The 22,171-nt window shown below is 32.7% G+C and overlaps 3 protein-coding genes and 1 long non-coding RNA gene across 7 annotated transcripts in view; 3 read left to right on the top strand and 1 right to left on the bottom strand.

Moving 5' to 3' along the window:
* LOC148278608 (uncharacterized) overlaps positions 1–2,203 on the top strand; it is a 79,198-nt gene extending 76,995 nt beyond the window's left edge. For all 3 annotated transcript variants that reach the window (XM_088231163.1, XM_088231162.1, XM_088231164.1), the window contains one exon: positions 1,442–2,203. In XM_088231163.1, the coding sequence (XP_088087289.1) occupies positions 1,442–1,610 (169 nt within the window). In that variant the 3' untranslated portion in view covers positions 1,611–2,203. The remainder of the gene's footprint in view (positions 1–1,441) is intronic.
* On the bottom strand, positions 29–5,615 carry LOC148278607 (uncharacterized). Its single transcript, XR_015823153.1, has 2 exons — positions 5,336–5,615; positions 29–797 (listed from the first exon to the last, which is right to left on the bottom strand). It is a non-coding gene; the product is annotated as an uncharacterized LOC148278607 (long non-coding RNA).
* A 1,154-nt stretch (positions 5,616–6,769) lies between these two features.
* Positions 6,770–12,630, top strand: LOC148278606 (uncharacterized). Of its 2 annotated transcripts, XM_088231153.1 has the most exons (5): positions 6,771–7,206; positions 7,840–7,929; positions 8,481–8,555; positions 9,687–9,853; positions 12,115–12,630. In XM_088231153.1, exons 1-5 carry the CDS (start codon positions 6,963–6,965, stop codon positions 12,127–12,129), a joined length of 591 nt encoding a protein of 196 aa, XP_088087279.1. In that variant the 5' UTR covers positions 6,771–6,962; the 3' UTR covers positions 12,130–12,630. The 2 variants fall into 2 exon arrangements, with proteins under 2 accessions (XP_088087278.1, XP_088087279.1); XM_088231152.1 differs by lacking the exon at positions 12,115–12,630 and having other exon boundaries at positions 6,770–7,206; positions 9,687–12,085.
* A 301-nt stretch (positions 12,631–12,931) lies between these two features.
* LOC148278605 (integrator complex assembly factor Brat1) lies at positions 12,932–22,171 on the top strand. Its single transcript, XM_088231159.1, has 5 exons — positions 12,932–13,347; positions 13,592–15,015; positions 16,167–16,371; positions 18,868–19,040; positions 20,308–22,171. Exons 1-5 carry the CDS (start codon positions 13,218–13,220, stop codon positions 21,265–21,267), a joined length of 2,892 nt encoding a protein of 963 aa, XP_088087285.1. The 5' UTR covers positions 12,932–13,217; the 3' UTR covers positions 21,268–22,171.

Below are 22,171 nucleotides of genomic sequence, written 5' to 3'. Positions count from 1 at the left end.
AGGTTATGCATTTTATTATAGGTAGATTATAGTTAGTTTTTATATCAATGAAGAAAAACAGCTAAAAAAAAATGTACTTTCACAATATAATATTTATTTAAGACTTGTAAGTTCACAAATTGTCAAAAATGACATTTTGGCATTTTCTATTAGGACTTTAAATAATGTATATTGTCACCCTAGACTGTAAAACTCATAACTCCCGATTTTGACAAAAATGAGATTTGAATACCATTTGAATGTTTAAACTATTTTACATCTTCCGTGACCTCGACAATGCATAAAATAGTTTTAGATGATTTGACATCAAAATTCAAACCTCCAAACTCCATCACGTTTATCAGTTAAAATGCAATACTCGTAACTTCTTTTTTTCCGGCCATTTTGTATTGAAATCTTTTAATTTTTTAGCGTCTTGTTTATTGCAAGTCCATATTTTTAATTGGATTTTTTTATTTTTACATTAAAAAATATCTTTTACAAGAGTGGGCGTCTAAAACAGCTTTGTAAAATGTTTAAGTGAATTATTGGTGCAAATCAACTATCTTCTTCAACATTCTCAAATACAATCTAAAAAACTAATAATTTGACAGATGTTTTAAAATCAAAGTTAATACTGTAATTTTCCTATAGAGTAGTATTGTTTACTTATTTTTTTATTGTTATAATTGAGTTTTCTCAATTGGGCTATTTTTTCCAAGAACGTCAGATGATGTGATGTCAGACGATGTGATGTCAAATAATTCATGTCAATTGACTGGAGATCAGAGTCCGGTGCATTCTTTTCTCTCTCAACTCTGAAACAAATAAATAAAACTGTTTTATGACTTACTAGCTAGTAACTTCTAAGTCGAGTTTGGTTTTCTAAAGTGTAAACCTCGTAACTTCGTTTATTGGTTCTATAAAGGTAATGAAAAATTATACAATATTAAAAACGAAAAATTATCATTCGTTTGTAAGTAAAAAACAAAATGTGTTTTAGAAATATCCTTGTTCATCAAAATAATAATTAAGAAATTACATTTTAAGTCTCTCCTGAAAAGTTGCTTTTCGTGGAGTTACGAGGTTTACAGTTTACGGTGACGATATGTGTATTTGTACAGTGATCCATTTTTCCTCTTCCCTAGAATAAAATAAGTTTGGGACTTAATTCAATTAATTTTAATAGTCTTTCACATACATTATTCAATGGCTACATTATTTACGTGTAGTCTTTTGAAATTTGTCTCATATTTTAATTCCTCAATATCTGTCATTATATTGTTGAATATTTTGGGGTGTTCTACATTCCATTGCTTTTTGCCAAAAGAGGTTGCTACATGTGGGACCATAGAATTAAATTTTGTTGCGAATATTTATATATTTTTTAGTTCTTTTGACATCGTACATGTTTCCATGAAATAACAAGTTATCTTGATTGGATTTTTGATTTTGGTTTCAGCCCCACAAGATGGGCATATTTCAATGAAAAACCAGAAGATAAATCTGATTTTAAAACTTTGGTGATGCCCCCGATACATGCTGATCCAATGGCATCTCATGAACTACCGAGACCAATGTTTCATACACCATTTAACAAGATTCGAAGACACAAACATCAAGCAACATGAAAATAAAATACCGATCATTTTGAATGTGTTGGTTCTAAATGGTTAGGCAGAATGACTACATTGAATAAATAAAAAATCTGATTGATTACTGTATTATCTTATATGAATAAAAACATGTTATTGAAAAATGTCCGTAGGTCGATTTGAAAAAAAAAAACTCATGTAAATATTTTCATTGACAAACCATAGTGCCTTTCTATCATATGTATCTAAATATTTTTTTCCAAACATTCCTTGAAGAAATAATGAGTTAAACATTGTACATAGTGCAACTTATTTTGTACAGAAAATTAAGAAATACATCTAATGTTAAGTTTAAACCAGTAGATTGCTAAATAATAAAAAATAAATGTAAGCAAGGAAATCTACAATATTTATTTTATTAATTTATTGATTAACCTCGATTAAACAAAATTTCACTAGTATAATAAGAATAAGCAAAAGTAAAAAAAAAACATCCTTAATTTGTTTTTTTTTTACGAAGAGTATTTTATAATTAATATGGAAAAATATTGGAAATGTAAATTGTGGATTTTTTATATGAAGTAGCAATATTTATACCTGATTTATCAATAAATACATTTTTATATCAACTTAAATGTTTTTTATTTTTTTATAAGTATTTTTAAAAATTTATTTTCAGACGTATGTGATTTATTTTTGGTTCACATACAATAAAAAATATAAATATATAACTATACTTCATAAAATAAAAACATTAAACATCTTTCACTAATTGTATGTGAACAACAATAAAATGTGTAATAATCGATAAAGCATTTTAAAATTTGAAAATAATACTTACTTCAGTTATGAACATAAATAATATCCCGTTAAAATAATTTGAAAAACGTAAAATTAATATAATAAATAATGTATTCAATTAAATTATTATTATCAAAATGAACAATTGTCAAATATGTTTGAGTGAGAAAATAAAATAAAAATACACAAATCAACAAATTAAAAAATATCTAAGGTTTTCAATTATTTAATAAAAAGAAATCGAATTTTGAAAACAAGCTGTAACAACCATTTCATATACTCTTCAATATCTATACGCATGATATCGGCGGAATTGTTTCCTCAGAGACAAGTTTGCTTCAGTACGCGGACGACTTCTTCATGTATGCATATGGGAAGGACCCAAAGAATCTGGTAAATGTACTAAATTTAGCCATGAGAAATATCAGGAATTGGTTAGTGGATCATGGCTTAGACCTGTCGACTGGTAAAAGTAATGCCATAACCTTCTGTAGACATCGGAAAATCCCAACCATAAAAATTCAGCATGGAGATGAGATAGCCCCTTTTATGACTCAGATTAAGTTCTTGGGAGTAATTCTGGACACTCATCTTACATGGAACTTATACATAAATCATATAGTAAACAAGTGTCAAGCCGGATTGAATACGTTAAGAGCAGTCTCGCAAGTATGGTAGGGGAGCCACCCTTTTATACAGAGACTTTTTTATACTGTGTATATCCGGAGCCATCTCGATTATGCCTCGTTCCTTTTAGAACCATGTTCAAAAAAGAATCTCCAAAGACTCGACCGGATTCAATCCCAAAGTCTGAGACTAGTCATCGGAGCTATGAAGTCCTCTCCAATTAATGCTTTACAAGTAGAGGCCTCTGATGCCCCACTCGGAATGAGAAGACAATATTTGGCGGAAAGGTTTTTGCTAAAATGCTCCGTCCAAAAGAGTAACCTGCTCCTCAAAAAAGTAAAATCCCTCTCTGACAGTGTGAAGTCATCATTTTTCTGGTCCCATAAACTGCTCCCTTTACTTGTCAACAGCTTTAATTTTTACAAATCTTTTGAATTTAACATTAACCCTAAAGACCTTCTTCCCCTTATATCGTTTTCCATTTAAACTTTCTATATACGCCCCAAATATTGAACTCACATTTGGAGTTGAAAGCCACCTACAGCTCCGGTGTACATTTAACCGTATTCGGTCATCAAGGTGGATAGGTTGGAGAATTATCTACACTGATGGATCTCGGTCAGATTCGCCAACCCACACGGGTGCGGCTATGTATTGTGAAGACGACGACTATCAAAAGTTGTACAAATTGCACAAGAATGCATCCGTATTTACAGCGGAATGTATCGCAATCCGAGAAGCTGTCAAATACGCTTTAAGCTCACAATATAGCATGTTTCTTATCCTGTCGGATTCCCTGAGTGCCTTACGAAAAATCAAATCCCCCCCATCCTCATATCCCGAGGACGAACTTTGCGTGGAAACTCGATTTCTTCTTACTTTATCAGAGGCATCCAATAAAAGTATTTTTATGTCTTGGATCCCTAGCCATTGTGGTATTCCTGGCAACGAGAGGGTGGACGAGTTGGCAAAGGAGGCGGTCCATTCCGGGGATCCTGCCTATAGTAATTTTCTACCACTAGGTGATCTCCTCGCTATGACAAAGGAGAAGCAACTTCACACATGGCAAGAATATTGGGTAGCCTCCTCCCAAGCCAAGGGAAGACACCTTTTCCAATTGAAACCAAATGTAACAGAAAAGCCTTGGTTCTCCAAAGTGATTCTGAACAAATTTGAGACATCTTCTATAAGCAAAATGCGCATTGGACATTGTTGCAATAGTTCTCATTTGTTTAAAATCCATGTCCGGGACTCTGCCATGTGCGAATGTCAGCTTGAGGAGGAAGATCTGAATCATGTTTTCTTTGGATGCCCCATAAATGATTGTTATCCTGAGTTCCTATCTGACCTCTCCAAAATCAGCGTCCCATTCCCCACTAATATTTTAACTCTCTTGTCCCCACCCAATAAACAGATATTTGAAATTTTATGTAAATATGTAGTTATAAATGGAATTAAGTTGTAAATAAGTTATATAGTATGTAAAGTGTATGTAATATAAATACTAACACACTAACTTGTATGTATAGTACTAACACATGTGTAAATATTTCAATAAAGCTAGGGTTTCCTAGGACAGCGGTGCCCGTATCTTAACGGCCGTAGTGAACGGTGATGCGGTATACAGCAGTTGTAACGGGGACTAGAGAGTGGTTTCCTGGGAAAACGGTGTTATCAACACCATTTAACACCGTTTTCCTAGGAAATCATTTTCTAGTCACCGTTACGACGGCTGTCCACCGCATCACCGTTCACTACGGCCGTTAAGATACGGGCACCGCTGTCCTAGGAAACCCTAGCTTAAGATAAATTAAACTTGACACTGGCTAGAACACCCCAGTTAGGGGTGAAAAAAGCCAAAGAAGAAGAAGAACCATTTCATATACATTATAGAAATATACAATATATGTAGGAGCATTGCATAAAACTGATGACAATAAGTTTCATTCTGAATCAAATGGATAATGAAATCTAGAAGTCCCGTCAGTTAAAGGGTTAAATTAATTTCCTTTATTATTTTGGTATTTAAATAACCTCCAGAATAGCTTGGTAAATCATTAAAATACTAAAGACTAGGACTAAATTTGCCAGGAAGTTAATTATTTATTAACTTGAATTGTGTGATTCGAGTAGATAAACCCAGAGTAATGGAGCTTTACAACGCACCACAACATAATGTTTCTAGAAATGTCTCCTTAATGCATTTTGAGTCTCTGTTTACCACTGCGCAAACCGGCAAGGTAAGCAAACACAATGAATGATCAATAAAAACTACAAAAGAGCCCTCAATACACCACACCACTCCACAACACGACACAACAATATAATTCTACCTTAACTCGCCATTACGACAGATCACACCTCAACACTACACAACAATGTAATTCTACCTTTATACTTATGACAAGGTCGCAGAATCTAACAGTTAAATATTTTTAATTGATTGAACCCCTTTCAGTAATAATTTATTTCATATTTTTCCCCGTTTGTATTTCATTGGCTTTTTCCGGAAAATTAGATTCAAAAAGTTTTACAAAACCGCCAAGCATAACCTTGAAAAGTTTTGCATTGGTATTGCAATTGTCTATGAATGTTAAAAAAAACATTTGCGGTGTATAAATCAATGCTTGTCATAAATGTCGTTTTGTGTCTTTTGTGGTAAATATTTCTATGCATTAGGTCACCTTGTATCAGTGTTGCGATCTTGACGGATTTTCCGTCATATCTAGCGGATTAGAGCGCCCTCGAGGCGGGATAATTTCGTATTTGACGGGATTTTCAAGATGACGGAATTCCTGGCGGAATTGAAGGAAAAAGATATGTATAAAATAAAAGTTCGGAATTACTACTATCTACTACATTTGAGTTTGATGACCAACAACGGCGGCGGCGGCGGAAAGTAAAGATGAAAAGGATTCAGTCTAACTTCAATAATTTTATTGCAGTTTTATTTGATTTCCTCGTGGTGTAGTAGTCAGCGCATTTGCGTTCCATGCAAGAAGTCTCGGATTTGATTCTGTACATGGTTGACATGATATATTTATTTAAAAAGGTGTTTTTACACTAAAATATTTCATAGTCCCTGGACTGGTACCTGAAACGTAAGACTGATCATCTTCTACTAATACTACTACTACCATCACGCCATTTCCCCGTAGGGGTAGGCAGAGAAAATGGACCACCACACACATCTATCCTGGCATACATTCCAAGCTTCTTCCACATTCATACATCTTGTCATACATGTCCTTCGGTTCTGTCTGCTTTTGACATGACCAGACTTAAGATTTCGGTTTATCTGATCATGCCACATCTTCCTTGGTCATCTTTGTCTCAGGTTACCATTCATTTTTGACATATATACTTTCACGTAGGTAACAGAAATGATCAAGATACCCTGCGATTGGTGTACCAATTCAGTGCACTATACACCATTAGGTGCGAAAAAGGAATGATAATAATTTCATTTTAAGAATGAACATGAAAATTTTAGCAAAAACTTTAGTGTCGTGTGGTGGTTTTATTCATAAAAAAGTGATTAAATTCAGCGGAACATCTCGCGGAAATCCGTTATTACGGGAATTTGACGGATTAAATATATTTTTTAGCGGAAATGTAAATGACAAGGCGGCAACACTGCTTCATATTTTTCTTTCTAGTGTTCGCAAATGTCAAGTTTGCCAAATTGTAATAAATTATAATAATAATGTTGTTTGACATGTGTTTCGTTTCATATCAACCAGGCAGTTTTCAGCCAATACAAGACATTCTAGTCATTCTTCCGATGTCGCACAAGCCACTTGCTAGTAAATCAATACAGTTTGTGGCGCAACTGTCGGCGGCGTGTGCCCAGCCACGCCGTGCCGGCCGGCGTCCTTCTAGACGAACCGCCAATTTATCCGTTTCCATTCGAAATCGCTGTCACACTGCTCTCTGTGTTTTTACACTTTTTTCTTCGAAATGCCGAGTTGTTGCGTACCGAATTGTAATTCTACGAAAAAACTACATCGTTTTCCGAAACGATATCCACATTTATTTAAAGAATGGATCAATCGTGTTCAAAGTCCCAAATTTATGAATTTATCAGATGACGAAATTAATCGACTTTGTTTTGTGTGCATTAAACACTTCAACGCATTCAACTTTAGCCAATACAATGACATCCAGCTTTTATTGTGCTCTGTGCCTACCATTGGATTGCCAGGTAAATTGCATGATATTTCATACATAATTATTTCAAGAATTTGTCTCATGTTGCACGTTTATTTGTCCTGTTTGTCTGCCCTGCAAATTTTTATTGACAATCTTTACAACTCATAGGGAACCATCCAAATTTAACAAGTCACCATCCAAAGAAAATAGTTTTCATTATTTACTTGGTGAACAGAGTTCGGGTATGTATTTCTATAATTTTCACATTTCCTTACACCCCTTCTTTCAGACATGTACAATCTCATTTATTATATTGTCGTTATGGTCGTGGCATGGTGTGTTTTCAATTGTAAGGATGTGCTTTCGCAATGTGGTGTTGGTAATTTGTATTTATTTTATAGGATTTAACAAGTCACCATCCAACGAAAATAGTTCTCATTATTTACTCGGTGAACCGAGTTCGGATAAGTATTTTCTATAATTTTCACATTTCCTTACACCCCTTCTTTCAGACTTATGTACTATCTCAGTTATTATATTGTCGTTAATGCTTTCTACACGTAACCATCTCAGCTTATTCTTTTCTATTCGTTCAAGCCTTACTCGATCTTTCAAGGTTTTTCCTGAAGTTCTTGCATTATGTTATCTGGTATGATGTTCATTTTATTTTTATTGTGAATTACAGTAGGCATAGCTGTTACTGAAGAACACCCCTGTGCACTCCCGGAAGGCGTTGCCAGTTGCAGTGGTACGACTTTCATCCAACCTATTTCTGGTTTGTAGTAATATTTTTTTTATTTTTGTAATAAAAATTTACAAATATACATATTTATATATAAGAGAAAGAGAAACATCTTTGTTTCTTTGTTAAAAAGAAAAAAATAATAAACAATACAAATAAATTCAGGAGAGTTCAGCGTGTGTAAGAGTTAATGGGAGATTTACATCTTGGTTTGCGATCTCAAAAGGCGTGAAACAGGGATGTGTAATGTCACTATGGTTGTTTAATCTTTACATTTTTCTATTAATTTTATACATTTTCTGCAAATTGAGAAATGCCGTTTTTGTGATCGACCAAGACTACATCGTCTGAGCGTGGGCCGTTCCTTTTTTAATTATTAAAAAGTTTATAGCACATATATATCGTATGACATGACCATGAAAGTGACCCTCTCAGTTGAAACAAATTTCTGACCCATAATTTTCTCCAGCAAATCGGCATATTAAAGCTGTTTGTGTTTTCAAAGAACTTAAAATGTATACATACAGTTACTTGTCCGACTCATTGACACATTGTCACATATTACTAATTAATAATGTTTTTAGATATCAACGCTGATGACATATCAGGCCCACTGCATATTTCTGGTCCGAGTGCACCTCAGCAGAGTACACCAAAAAGTTAGTATCAAATGACATGTATTCAATAATGCATTTTCTCTTGGTTCTTGGACAGAGAGATTTCGTTCTACATAATATCCACAGATACTTTGTTTCTATCATGTTCATGCAGTTTATGAATAATGCTAACGGATGTTTCCATGAAAATGCGACATAAATTTTTCGTCATTAAAACTTCATGAGGTGTTAAAAAACATTAAGTGGTTAAGACGCTTGAATTACGCACGGAAGGTTCCGGGTTCGATTCCCGGAGAGAACACAAAATTATAATATGATTTTTCTGTAATTGATCACTGTAATGGGCCCTCTTGTCCTGCTGTGGTGCAATTTTTATATTATTTACTATCGGGAATCAAAAAAATTACCTAATTGAATTATTGTTTTTATGAAATTTTTCCTTAATCGTTGTTCAATGTACAGTGATATACAGAATACAGATGCATTAGTGTGCAATTTGTACAATCTTTGGGAGTCGACGTCTTCACAATATATATAATGTTATCCTGAGTTCCTATCTGACCTCTCCAAAATCAGCGTCCCATTCCCTATTACTATTTAAACTCTTTTGTTCCCACCCAATAATAATATATTAAAAAATTTATGTAAATATGTAGCTATAAATGGTATTAAGTTGTAAATAAGTTTTATATTATGTAAAATGTATGTAATATTAAATACTAACATGCTAACTTGTATGTATAGTACTAACACATGTGTAAATATTTAAATAAGTTAATCTCAAACTTGACACTGGCTAGAACACCTCAGTTAGGAGTGAAAAAAGCCAATAAAAAACTAAAGAAGATATACAGAATAAATATTTTTTTACATTATATAGATAAAACACATTGAAAAAGACTCAATTATGACGTTAGTATCCGTTGAATTACCCTAATACTACTCAAATTTATTAAAGATATAAAATACAATGAACTTCAACCAAGAACTTTCATTAACAAACTTGGAAGTGAAATTTTATATTGTAAATAGAACCAACTGCTAGTATTTCTTTTTGCTTATTTCCAAACAGCATCCCTTTACATTTTATCATTCTTTGCAATAATAGTTAGGCATTCATTATATTATGATGTTGGGACCCTTAATGCATCATTATGAAATATTATATTACAGGACGAAAATATGACCACATCTTGAAGGATGTAAATGAAACCCAATCTCAAAATTTAACACCCAGGAAAAGGAAGCTTTACAAGAAATGTTTGCAGTTTAAAAAGGCTAGAAGAAACATGGAGATGAAGATTAGAAAGATGGAACTCAAATTAAACAAAGAGCGCCATGTATCCTTTAAAAATAAATTAAATAAAATCACATACCGTTTTTTTAAGTCTCAATTGAGGCTTCAGAAACGGACAAAACAGGGCCGTAGATATACAACTAACGATAAGGTTTTTGCATTGTCATTAATGAAGCAGGGCTATAAAAGTTATAAATATATTTCAAGCATATTTTCCTTACCATCCAGAAAAACATTGATGACAATGCTAAATAAAATCCCATTTAATCCTGGTACCAATTTGCATATATTTAAACATTTGGAAGAGGTCGCCCAAAATCTTTCTGCTAAAGCTCGAATATGCTCTTTGATGTTTGACGAGATGTCAATTAGTCAGAATTTAATGTACAAAAAACATAAAGATTTTATTGAGGGATTCCAAGACTTGGGTGAAGGAAAACGTACTCCAGCTTTTGCTGATCACGTTTGTGTTTTTATGCTACAGGGTTTATATAATAAATGGAAACAACCATTAGCATTTGTTTTTACAGGAGGACCCATTAAATCTTCAGATTTGGTTGTTATCTTAAAATCAATAATCTCAAATATCTTTCGTAGCAATTTGGAATTAGTTTCAATAATTTGTGACCAAGGTAGCTCAAATGTTGGTGCAATAAATATCCTGAAACAGGAAACCCGTGAATTGTACCTTCGGGGTGGTACTGAATGTAGAGTTCACGGGTTTGAAATTGAAGGCCATGAAATTGTACAAATGTTTGATGTGCCACATCTTTTGAAGGGATTTAGAAATAATATGCTAGTAAAAGATGTACATTTTGTTCAAAATTCTGTATCAAAAATAGCAAAGTGGTCCCATATTGTACAATCATACACATACGATCAAGCAAGAGGGGTAGACTTTTTCCAAATGCACAAATTAACTGATAGTCATATTTTCCCCGACAAACTAAGAAAAATGAAGGTCAAGGTTGCTGCTCAGGTATTCAGCAGGACAGTAGGAACTACCATGAAATCTTTGGCAGATACTGTGGATGATATTGACAATGGGGCATCACAGACTGCTGATCTTATCTTATTTATAAATAAACTTTTCGACAGTTTAAATGGCAGTTCTCTCAATGCTAATAGTATTATTTGTAAATACCGTTGTGGAGTCAGATTAACATCTCCCCACTGGAAATTTTGGCAGGAAGCTATTTCCATCTTAAAATCAGTAAAATTTGTAGATTCCAAAAACCAAAAAATATCAGTACCACCTACAGTGCGTAACTGGATTACAACTTTGGAAGCAATATCATATTTGAGTAATAAATTACTTACATGTTATAAATTTACTTTTGTGCTTCCACGTAACCTTAACCAAGACCCCATTGAAAACTTTTTTGGCATGGTAAGAAGTCAGGGTGCACGTAACATAAACCCCTCTAGTTCAAATTTTATAGATGCTTTTAAGTCGCTTCTCATATCAAACTTATCTCATACTCACTCCATTGGAGCAAATTGTGAAAATGATGACGGTGAAATTTTAGATTCATTAAAACTTTTTTTAACATCGGACATCGAAGTACAGGAACAATTTCATGTTGATGATCACTCCTTACCAACAAGTTCTTCAAGACAGAAAAGTAGTCAATATGTTGCGGTTTGTAAATATATAGCTGGTTATGTGGCAAAACGGGCTTTATCTAAATTTGGATCTTGTTGTGAATGTAGACTGGATCTTAAATCTGAAACACAGTTACCGGGGCATAGTTTAATAACTTCTAGGGCATGTGGTCCAAATACTTTAATCCACCCAACAATCAAAATCTATAAAGTTTTTAATACCATTGTCAATCACTGCAAAAATAATTTACCGACTATTTGCCATAAGTTTCATGTTATGTCGAGTTTGAAGGAAATAGTACTATCTAAATTAAATTCAGCATGTTTATCTTGTCCAGCACATAGAGGCCACCTTTTTGATTTTATTGTTAACTTAGTATTGCAATTATATATTTTTTCTTGGTGTAAACAAATTAACTTTCTATTAACTGGGCGAAAAAAATTAGAGTCTTGCATTGTTGATCCTCTCAAATTACAAGCTAGAAAGTGTTATAATAAAAGACTTAAGAATAAGAAGCGCAGACAGTAGAGTAGATACATGCATACCCTTTTCTTCTTACCTACCATATTAGAACTTCATTTCATTACTTAATAAGCTTATAAGTGCTTCCTTCCTGCTTTATTCCTAAGCAGCAGCCTAAAAATGTCAATGTGAAATAAAATAAATTATCCACCATTAATAATGTTCTTTTGTTTCAGAATGGTGATTGTTGATGCCATGGATCTTAATGTGCAGGAAGAAAATATTTTTCATCCAGGAATAGAAGGGATCCAATACTGATCACAATGCTGCACAATTTTTAAATAATACTCAATTGTTATTTTTGATAATCCAATATTAGCATATTAGCACTTCATTTTATTCTTTAGTAACCTTATAAATGCTTCCTTCCTGTTTTATTCCTAAGCAGCAGCCTAGAAATGTCAATGTGAAATAAAATAAATTATCCACCATTAATAATATTCTTTTGTTTCAGAATGGTGATTGTTGATGCCATGTCTCTTAATCTTCACGAAGAAAATATTTTTCATCCAGGAATAGCAGGGATCCAATGCTGATCACAATGCTGCACAATTTTGTTATTTTTGATAATCCAATATACTAACCACACATGTATATAATATTATTTTACGAGTGTCAGTTTTCTTTCTCGATTCTTTCTAATAGAATCGAGGGATTTATTTTAACAGTAAAATAAAACTATTAAAAATGTTTTTTAAATTTTTATTTATGTATTCCTATTCCATAATAAATTTAATGTGCAATATCAATATAAAATTGTTTTTTTAAATACAGGACAGAAAAATTAAATTGCGCGCTAATACTTGTATTTAATTAAGCAATTTTGTATTGATATTGTACAATAAATATCAATATACGATGCAACGCAGTGATTTGAATTTTCGCGCCATCGTCAAAGCTTCTTGTATGCCACACTAAACAGCGCTGCGATCGACGCCCAAAGTGCTTAGATATAGTACCATAGTTTCCTATCTAAAGATATCTGTAATCTGTGATATCAACCATGTCATCTGCTATCGGTCTAATTTGGATTGTTTTTGACATTTGACTTCAACTCTTATTTCGATACATGCTTTTGCTCAGTATATTCTACCTAAAATAATAATACATATTATAGTAGACTACTTAAAATGACGGATTTACAAGTAAATTCAGTGCCTATTGAGTAAATATACGCATTTGTAACAACACCGCCAATGACAGATGTTGAATATTTCAACAATTGATTTCGAAAAATGAAGAGAGAACAGTAACAAAATATTTTTTTAACACTATAAATATGGATAGTATAACTCTAAATACTAAGCTTAAAGATGTGTTCTGCAAGTTATCTGCGCCTGGGTATAATCCCAGCGGGAACTTTTGTTTTGAGAGTCTTTTGACTCATTTGTCGACAGATAAAATAGCAGGTATTTACATTCTTTTAATTTTAAACTAATTACACAACTTATTTGATTGCTTCGGTAGTTCGATTGATAGTTACGTGCTTATTACGCACTTGATTTTTTCAAAGTTTTACAGAAATGTCATGTGTAACATCAAGTTTCACTTGATTAGTTAAATTGCCCTTTTGTCTTTACTAACGTTTTATTAGAAGTTTTTAGAGTGTTCAACGAGGCTTTTGTTAAAAACCTTTATTCTTTAATTTTTTAGGCTCCATTGATACTCTGATAATGTTACCCTCCGTAGCAGAATGGATTATTTACTACTCTTCAGAATGGAACGGGTCACTCAAAGATGCTAATCAATTTATAAAATCTTTTATACTCCGATTGACTGCCAAGGCCACCGAGAACAAGTCACTATTTCCAAAGTTCCTGATGAACAATGTTTACAAGAATATCTTTGAATCTTTCGACCTTAAGACAGAAAAAAATCCCTCCTTCAAGCTTGCACTCTTGGAGATCATGACTGCAATGACCTTACACGATTTAGGGGTGCAGTGGCTGTACGAAAGTGGTAAATGGATGGACTGTGTCGAATTATGTCAGCAAAACCAAACCATTTACTTCTCGAGAGCGGGATGCAAATTCTTTTCGGCGCTTATTTGGAAACTGAGTGATCAATCCAACGAGCAAGCGTGCGAAAATATTCTCAAAGTGATAACTACGCCTATTCTCGATAACAGATGGAAGTCGAGCACGCTAATCGATGACGAAGATAACTCTTTAATGCACCATGCCCTGTTTCCATCTTTGAATATTTTAAATGAAGTCATGTATAATGTGGAACATTTCGGGCGATCTAACATCATCATTGAGATCTTAAGCACCAAGTTTAACTTGGATTGGCATTTGTGCAATCTTATTCAACTCTGTCGTAGTACAGAACTTCTCGAAAATATCTCTAAATTGCTGTATCTACATATGTTATCTAAAATATTTGTCACTGATCGCATAATGGAAATAACAACAAAAGAACTTCTCGAGTTCGGCTTGATTCACTGCAATTCAATGACAACATTAATTTCTAAACGGAATCCTGAAAATGTCCTTGAAATCAGCAGTTTTGCTTTTATTTTCATGGCAAAAGTGCGCATTCATCACAATTTAGTGTATGAGCTGGATAAAGATGGCAAGGCTTTGGAGTTAACGAACCAAATAATAGTCATGTGTTTAATGCCCATGCTGTGTTCTCTAAGACTTTGTCAAACAGAGTTTGTGAACAACTATGTTGATAAACTAGTATCTATCGTATGCGAACACACTACGAGACTGTTGTATTCATTCCGTGATCTAATAAGAGAGAAAAATGACCTCTCTGTAATTACCAAAGCTATTCAACACGCTGTGATATTCAGAAAATATCTCAACCAATCACAAGCCGTGTTAATTTTCCAGTCTTTCTTCTATGCCCTGCAAGACTACGTCCCTTCGTACGACGAGAAAAATGTTATATCTAACTATGTGGTTGTAGGTGTCAATAATAAAGAAACTGTGAATCTTGTCCACACATTATTAGACGCAATTTATATTTACATTGAGGACTTCGGTATCGCCTGGCAGGAGTCTGTTGAAGTGTTGTGTGTACATAATTTCTGTACACGTATAATAAAAACCAGTAATATGGACCCTAAGGTATGTATATGTTTCTAAACTTTAAATAATTATTTATGTTTACCGATTTTTCTTCTTTAAAAAATATACATATATACCGTTGGCGTGTCTCTATTGTTTTGCTTTTTCGATAAAGTTTTTTTGTATGGGAGCTGGAATCGTCCGATAACCCAAAATACTGTCCAGTTTTATCTGCCATCTTCAGACGTCCGATATACAGCAGTAAAGCAGCAAATTAAATATAATGTAGCAATTTTTATGCATAAAATAATTAAGGAGATGAATAAAATAAAAACAATAATAAAATTTAACCAACAATGTCAAAATTATATACATATGAAACAAGGAGTAAACAAAGATAAGATTGCCAATGAGGAGAAAAACAGAATCTCAAAACTCATTGTACAAAGGATTGAAGCTGTACAATGAGTTACCTAAAGAAATAAAGGAGATAGAAAAAAACTAAATATTTAAAATTAATTTGAAAAAATATGTTATTGAGAAATTTTGATAAAAAATTGTCATATTAATAAAAGTTTAAATCAGTTCATAAGATGTTATGAACTAACTTAATACAAATATAGTAAATAATGTTTTTAAAATGGAAAAAGTACAGACACAGAAAATTTCATTCTTATACTCTTTTCGATAATGTTCAGCTGCCTGACTGTTCTTCTAATCGGCATAACCAGAGACAGGTTGGTTCTGGAAGCCGGGAGGTAAAACAGCCTGCATTGACACTGTTGGAAATAGCCATCAGGAACATAAAGCTTTTGTTCTATGCAAAAGAGAAAAAAGGCGTCTCTATGCTGTAATGCGTTATTATTCTGAGGCAACGTTATGTACTTAGGATGTAAACCGTGTTACAGGCCTTAATGTATGGAGCTTGTTAATTTGAAATCTGTGTTGTTTCGCAGTCTATGCTTTTATGTTATTTTTTTTATACCTGAATACCAGTTCAGTATATGTCCCAGTTCAATTCAAGTCAGTATATGTACCAGTTCAATACCAGAATATCATTAGTTTGTAAATATCGTCGGTTTCGAGAGGGTCCCAGTCCTTTGCTGATTTAATCTCTAATTTTTTTGGATGTTCTGTTTATAAATTTATGTTCTTTATTAAAAAATTTTTTTTTTTTTTTAAGTCTTTATATAGCAATATCTTTTTTTCAGCTAAGCATTCTGGCGTTTAAACTGGCGCAGCTCACAATAAAGAAATTTTTATCTCCAAACTTAGCCTTATTGATGAACACAGCCCAAGGATCCATAATAGAAGAAATTGGGAAAAATATCTTTACTAAGCTACATGATCTGAACTGGGGAATCAGAGACTCCGCCATGGAACTTCTGTGCGTTGTTGTGGATGTTGGAGAAAGTAGTAAGGATTATTACCATATTTTTACTAAAATAAACACATAGTTCCTTTACGCTATCCTTCAAAAATACTGTTCAAAAATTGTAGAGTTCTAGATGTGCGGCAGCTATTTGTTAATGAGGCACTTGTGAAGTTCTGGAAATCTGTAGATAAAGTCAGGACACAGCAAAATATACAGACGCAATCAGCGGGAAGGATTAATTACCTTGGCCCTACCACTCACTGAAAGCTAGCTCAAAGAAACTTTATTTTCCTGGCTCCTAAATTGTTTAATCTACTTCCGACAGCCATAAAGAACTCTACAAGTTCCAATGTATTTAATAAAAATGTTTACAATTGGTTGCTGCACATCAATAGGGACAAGGTTGTCAATCTTTTTAATGTTCGAGATTAGCGAAAATTTACTAATCTACGTTTCTTCCATACATTTATTTGCTTTTTAAATATCTTGATATTTTTTCATTATGTATTTTTGTCTTATTTAATTTAGTACTCACTGTTATTTGGCATATTATTTATCACTCTCATTTCTTACTATAGCATAGTTTGAGTTTCTAGAAAACATATCTCTATTATCATTTCAACTATGTTTTTATATTATTTTTTTCTCTATTGATTTTAATGATACTATTATTTTGTATATTTGATTACATAATTACAAAAAACAAAATAAATTAATTATTACATATTTATTTATTGTTATCAAAAACATTTGTCACTTTGTGGTATGACATTTTACACTTATTTGTTAATAAATTTGTATAAACTTTGTGTAATTATAAGTTAGTTAAATTCCTGACGATGAGGTAGCAACCTCGAAACCGGTCAAAATGTAATTAAAAAAAATTAAGTGGTTTATACAAATTTATTAACAAATAAGTGTAACATATTTATTTATTTATTGATTTTATTTATTCATACAAATACATACATATAACAAAAAAATATAATAACAATGTATCCCAAGCCCTGTGTTGAGTTGGAATACAACATAATGGAAAGCGAAAGCACATACATAATTAAATAATAGCAAAAATGAAATATTATTACATAAACATACATATATTTCAAGGGACATCTGGACAACACGCTTAATAGTATATAAATTTATGCAATATCTTGCAGCAGTCTTCTGTATGAGTTTAAATTTGTATAATTTATGTTTTAATATTTATATCTGATTATTTTTTTACATTGTCTTCTTCGGAATTTTATTATTTTGTATTTATACCTTGTTTTTCTGGATTGTTGTTCTATTGCATCACATGTCATTATAATTTACTTAAATTAATTTTACTATGTATTTTTTATTGTTAATTATTATGGCTTGACACGGGCACAGCCTAAAATACCTTAATAAGCTCATTAATATTTAAACAAGTGTAATTTTGAATGAATAAATAAATACTTGACCTGACCACACTAGAACAGAGAAACGCAAGAGGTGAACTTATTGGAATTTATCAAATGCACGAGCATTACGACTGCAAACTTGATGAAATTTTCTCATATAGCCGTAATATGCAACTGAGATAGTATTTTATGAAATCAGAGAAGCCAACTTCAATCCGGCTAGTATTTTATCTCTGGCAGATCTGTGGGTGCGTGGAATGGTCCGCTTCAAGAAATAGTTTCGCACCATGTGTTAATTCATTGAAAAACAAATTGGACATACATAGGAAGTGAAATAAGCTTACCATAAAGACTCGGTAGGGGTATATCAGCTGATAGCTGCTTGCTCCTAATAATGAAGTTCAGTGTTACTGGGAATTGAATATAAAAAAAATGTTTTCTTAAACGAGGTAAAAACTAGTGCATTTAATTGTACCGTGAAGTTTCTCAAAAATGTATTAAAGTATTCATAAAAACGGTTCACTACTAATGGAACTACTTTGAAATGTCACAGGTTCAAGTGTACAAACAAAAATCAATTAATTATGTGTCGCTATAGATTTCCGGCTTCCAGGTAGCAATGTTTTTTAACGTTTGATGTGTTTTGACAGGTACTGGATTCTTCTTTCAAATGTCTGAAATACTCACCGAATTGAACTTGTGATGTCATGGTGGTATAATAACAAAACTTAAAATTATAGCATTGATATTAAAAAATACTAAATTAAAATTTATTTTAACAGAGAGGGAAAACATTTTTGAGAAGGGAATATAAAAGTCTAGGCATTATGGGGCTTATGACCTGTCATTGGCTGGTTTAAGTGGCCACTTTACACACTGTGTAACATTCACCATTCTGCCCATGTTTAAACATCATTTCCTCAACTCTTTCATCTGTTGACTTTTGTGAAGCAAAAGAGCTGAAACCTTTATTGATGCCGGTGAAATTCCCTTCTCATAATTTTTTTCCCTCTCTGTTGCAATAAATTTACATCTTAATAACCCTAGGAAGTGAAATCAACCATCTACAAACATTTGGACGTACTCAAAACATTTTTGATCAATAATTTCAATCATGAAACCGATGTTTTTATTTATTTATTTTAGAGTTCCCTCCGTTTCAACAGCAGATAACTGAAAATGAGCTCCCAGAGCTGGTCATCACTCTGGCTGTGGAAGATTCTGAACCCTACGTACGAGCTACTGCTCTGAAGTGTATTTCTTCAATGGTCCGAATCAAAGTAGTTTGGGACAATCACCTGAAGTATCTTGATCTACCGGTAACTAACTTTATTGTCAAAACAGCAATATTAATTGCTTGATGGAAGTTCTACTCGCACTACACACTCAATAGAGTAGAGCTTGTGACTTCATTCGAATAATTAACCCCCTTGTACGAAAAAATTAGTGGTAAAGCAAATAAATAAATTAGAAAGCTGTTTTTTTTTCTTTTTCTTTATTAAATTGAAAACATATTATACATAATTATTTACAATATTCCCAAGGAGTTTTTAAAAAAAAATTCATTTAGGGACATACAGATGACAAATTTATTTAAAGACGTTTTTATATTTTAAACTATAATATTATTTACAAAAGCAGAAAAATTAAAATTATGATATACTACAAATTAAAAAGGGTATGAAAAATACTTAAAAATAACAAAATAAACAGAATACTAGACATGGAAATAAATTCAAAATGATGTTTACATTATGCAATCTGGGAAAGAAAATTTAAAAAGTTTAAAAATTACATGTATGTATATATACATACTGAACTAGTACAAAATATAATCATTTTTTTTAATTAACAAAATATGCGCACACCCAATACAGGTTAATTTTTTTAATCAAAAACGTATTGAAATTATGTATACAAGCTAATTTATGATCAACGTGACAAAGCTTTTATGATCAACGTGACTACAGTTGTCAATTGAGGGGCAAGAATACACTATATGAAAGGGGTTTTAATCATTATCTTTACTTTATGAGAAAATATAATTTTTATTAACGATAAAGTCAAACAAATAAATTATTAAAATATTCAATCTTCTCGTGTTTGTAGTCTAAATAAGTCGCAATGTGATGTGAAATGTATGAATGCGATAAAAATGCTACAGAGCATATCCAACCCTTGTCTAGAGTGCCAAAACTCAAAATGCGTCAAACTGAGAAAAATGACTGAAGAATTTGACATTTGCAAGTTTTAACCGCAGATCAATTAAAACAGTATACTCAATATAATTATACCTTAGTATATATTTGATAGCAACAATTATTTATAAAAGTATCTTTAATTGTAAATATTGACAGTTAATAAATAAATATAATGTTAGAGTGCCATTGTGTACACCCGTATGCGGTTTTAAACTTTTTAGTTAAAGCAGTTTGGTACTTTCCAAATTCTATTAAATGTCATACTCATACAAAACACAGTTTTTTTTTTTTTTTTACTTATGGCACCCTTGATGGGGGGGAATGCGAATTGTTTACTTATGCATTTTAAAAATTGTTCTTAAAACCTGTTATTTTATTTTAACAGGCTAAAATGATGAAAATTCTGTACGAAGAATCCGAAGGTTTGGTACGAAAAGAGGCTGCCAAGGTTGTTACCAATATGTACCAAGGAAAGAAGTTTGCTGCCAGTACTCTGGACGATATCTTTATAACCATGTTCCACTCCGCTGTCAAAGATCTGCATTGGGAAGTCCAACTCACCGCCCTAGACTTCTGGAAGAAAGTAATCATCAGTCAGATGTGCCATCAAGGAATGATAGACGGCGTTTTTCCTTCTGTCACATTCTCCAAAGAAAACAGAAAGATTGTACAACTCAATGATAGAGAAATCAAAACAAGGTTAATGAAGATTTTAAACGAACTAGCTTTAAGAGGAGGCTTGGGGGCCCTACTCGGTTGCATGAACGACGAGTCTGATATCGAAGTTATGGAGAAATCATTTGAAATAATCTCCGATTTTATGAAACTCCTCGAAAAGTATAACTGCATCGACGTAACATCGATCTTAGACACATCAGCTGTCATAAAAAGACCAGTCATGGATGAAAACTTTTTCAAAACAGACAAAGGAATAACGCAAATTAGTCACTTCAGAAATAAGGCCGACGTCAGAAATGACGTTGCCGCTACGGAAATTTGCATATCATTTCACAACGACGCTAATTCTGACACTGTTATTGAATCCATCGTATGCTCGGACGATGTCAATCTCTTGGCCAACGTCTACAACAATCAGATGAAGGTAAACCAACAAGAAAAAAACAATAAATATGATTTTGCTAAGACTAACGGTGTTAAAGACATCAGTAATATGTTTGTGGAGCCTGAAGTGTTTTTGAAAACGGTTCGAGCCAACAATTATGGAAAAATTATTGCAGATAAGAAAGCATGGAGGACTGGAATTTCAACTGATATTAACTCTTTGATCGAAGATATTCTCGCCGTATACGAACCGACAGATATCAATAGTATGGACTGCTATTGACACAAGAATGCATTGTCATTTTAGGAAGGAAAAAAGAGTCATTATTTTAATGAAAATAATCTTCATAAAAATTGAAATCACCAAAATTGATCCAACTCGACCAAATGAATTCATTTGGATTACAATAGACCAATCAGCCATGGACAAATTGTTTCAACTTCTTACCGAATGCAAATGACCAATCAGCAATAGACGAAATGATCAAACCTCGTACCAAATGAATTAGTTCAAATTATAATTTATTTACTAATCATTTAGTCACTGTCATTCCATTAATTTCATCTTGAGAAGGAAATGTGAGACTCAAATGACTAGAAAATTTCTAATCTGTGTGGCATGATATAAAATATGTTAAATATGTACTGATGTAGTTATGGCTTGGGAAAATAGAACTGAAAATATGTTACCGTATTTACTCATCACCTTTATCATTTCCCTATGCACTCAGTGGTACTGCAACACGGGACTGCATCGGTACTCCGATTACGTTATATCTGTATCAATTTTGTTATGATTTAAATTTATTTAATAATTTTAGCACTAAAAAGAGCCTTTTCGACAATCTATTTAATTCAAATATTAAATAGGTAAACCTTTTGAATGTTCACTTTTCATTTTCATTTCCCCATCCTGTAATGCATAGGCCACTACATCGGAACATCAAATGCAGCGTACCTCGGTCAACTGTTATGTGAAAGTGATCAGTCCTACACTCAAAGTCCAATTCAGGAATAGTGAAATATTGCAGGGTAGAACCTGCCAGGAACCGAACCTAGGACCTCAAGCAACGAACGCCCCAACCACTACGCTACGAGGCGGACTTATCTTCTTCGATTACCCGAAGTTGTTATTTAATCAAAATGTTATTTTTACATTGAAATAAAATACTTTTTTTGTTAGTTCA

Source organism: Micrasema longulum, unplaced genomic scaffold (genome assembly GCF_059751315.1).
Source record: "Micrasema longulum isolate JH-2025_06_02 unplaced genomic scaffold, ASM5975131v1 h1tg000857l, whole genome shotgun sequence".
Taxonomy (NCBI): Eukaryota; Metazoa; Arthropoda; class Insecta; order Trichoptera; family Brachycentridae; genus Micrasema; species Micrasema longulum.
This window is presented reverse-complemented; position numbering and strand designations above follow the sequence as displayed.

Bases quoted from the DNA above. Each gene is read 5' to 3' on its own strand.
- LOC148278606 (XM_088231152.1), top strand. From the start codon at position 6,963: ATGCCGAGTTGTTGCGTACCGAATTGTAATTCTACGAAAAAACTACAT. The intron at 7,207-7,839 runs GTAAATTGCATG...TGTGAATTACAG, and splicing joins GCCTACCATTGGATTGCCAG to TAGGCATAGCTGTTACTGAA. The intron at 8,556-9,686 runs GTTAGTATCAAA...ATTATATTACAG, and splicing joins TCAGCAGAGTACACCAAAAA to GACGAAAATATGACCACATC.
- LOC148278605 (XM_088231159.1), top strand. From the start codon at position 13,218: ATGGATAGTATAACTCTAAATACTAAGCTTAAAGATGTGTTCTGCAAG. The intron at 13,348-13,591 runs GTATTTACATTC...TTAATTTTTTAG, and splicing joins GTCGACAGATAAAATAGCAG to GCTCCATTGATACTCTGATA. The intron at 19,041-20,307 runs GTAACTAACTTT...TTATTTTAACAG, and splicing joins TGAAGTATCTTGATCTACCG to GCTAAAATGATGAAAATTCT.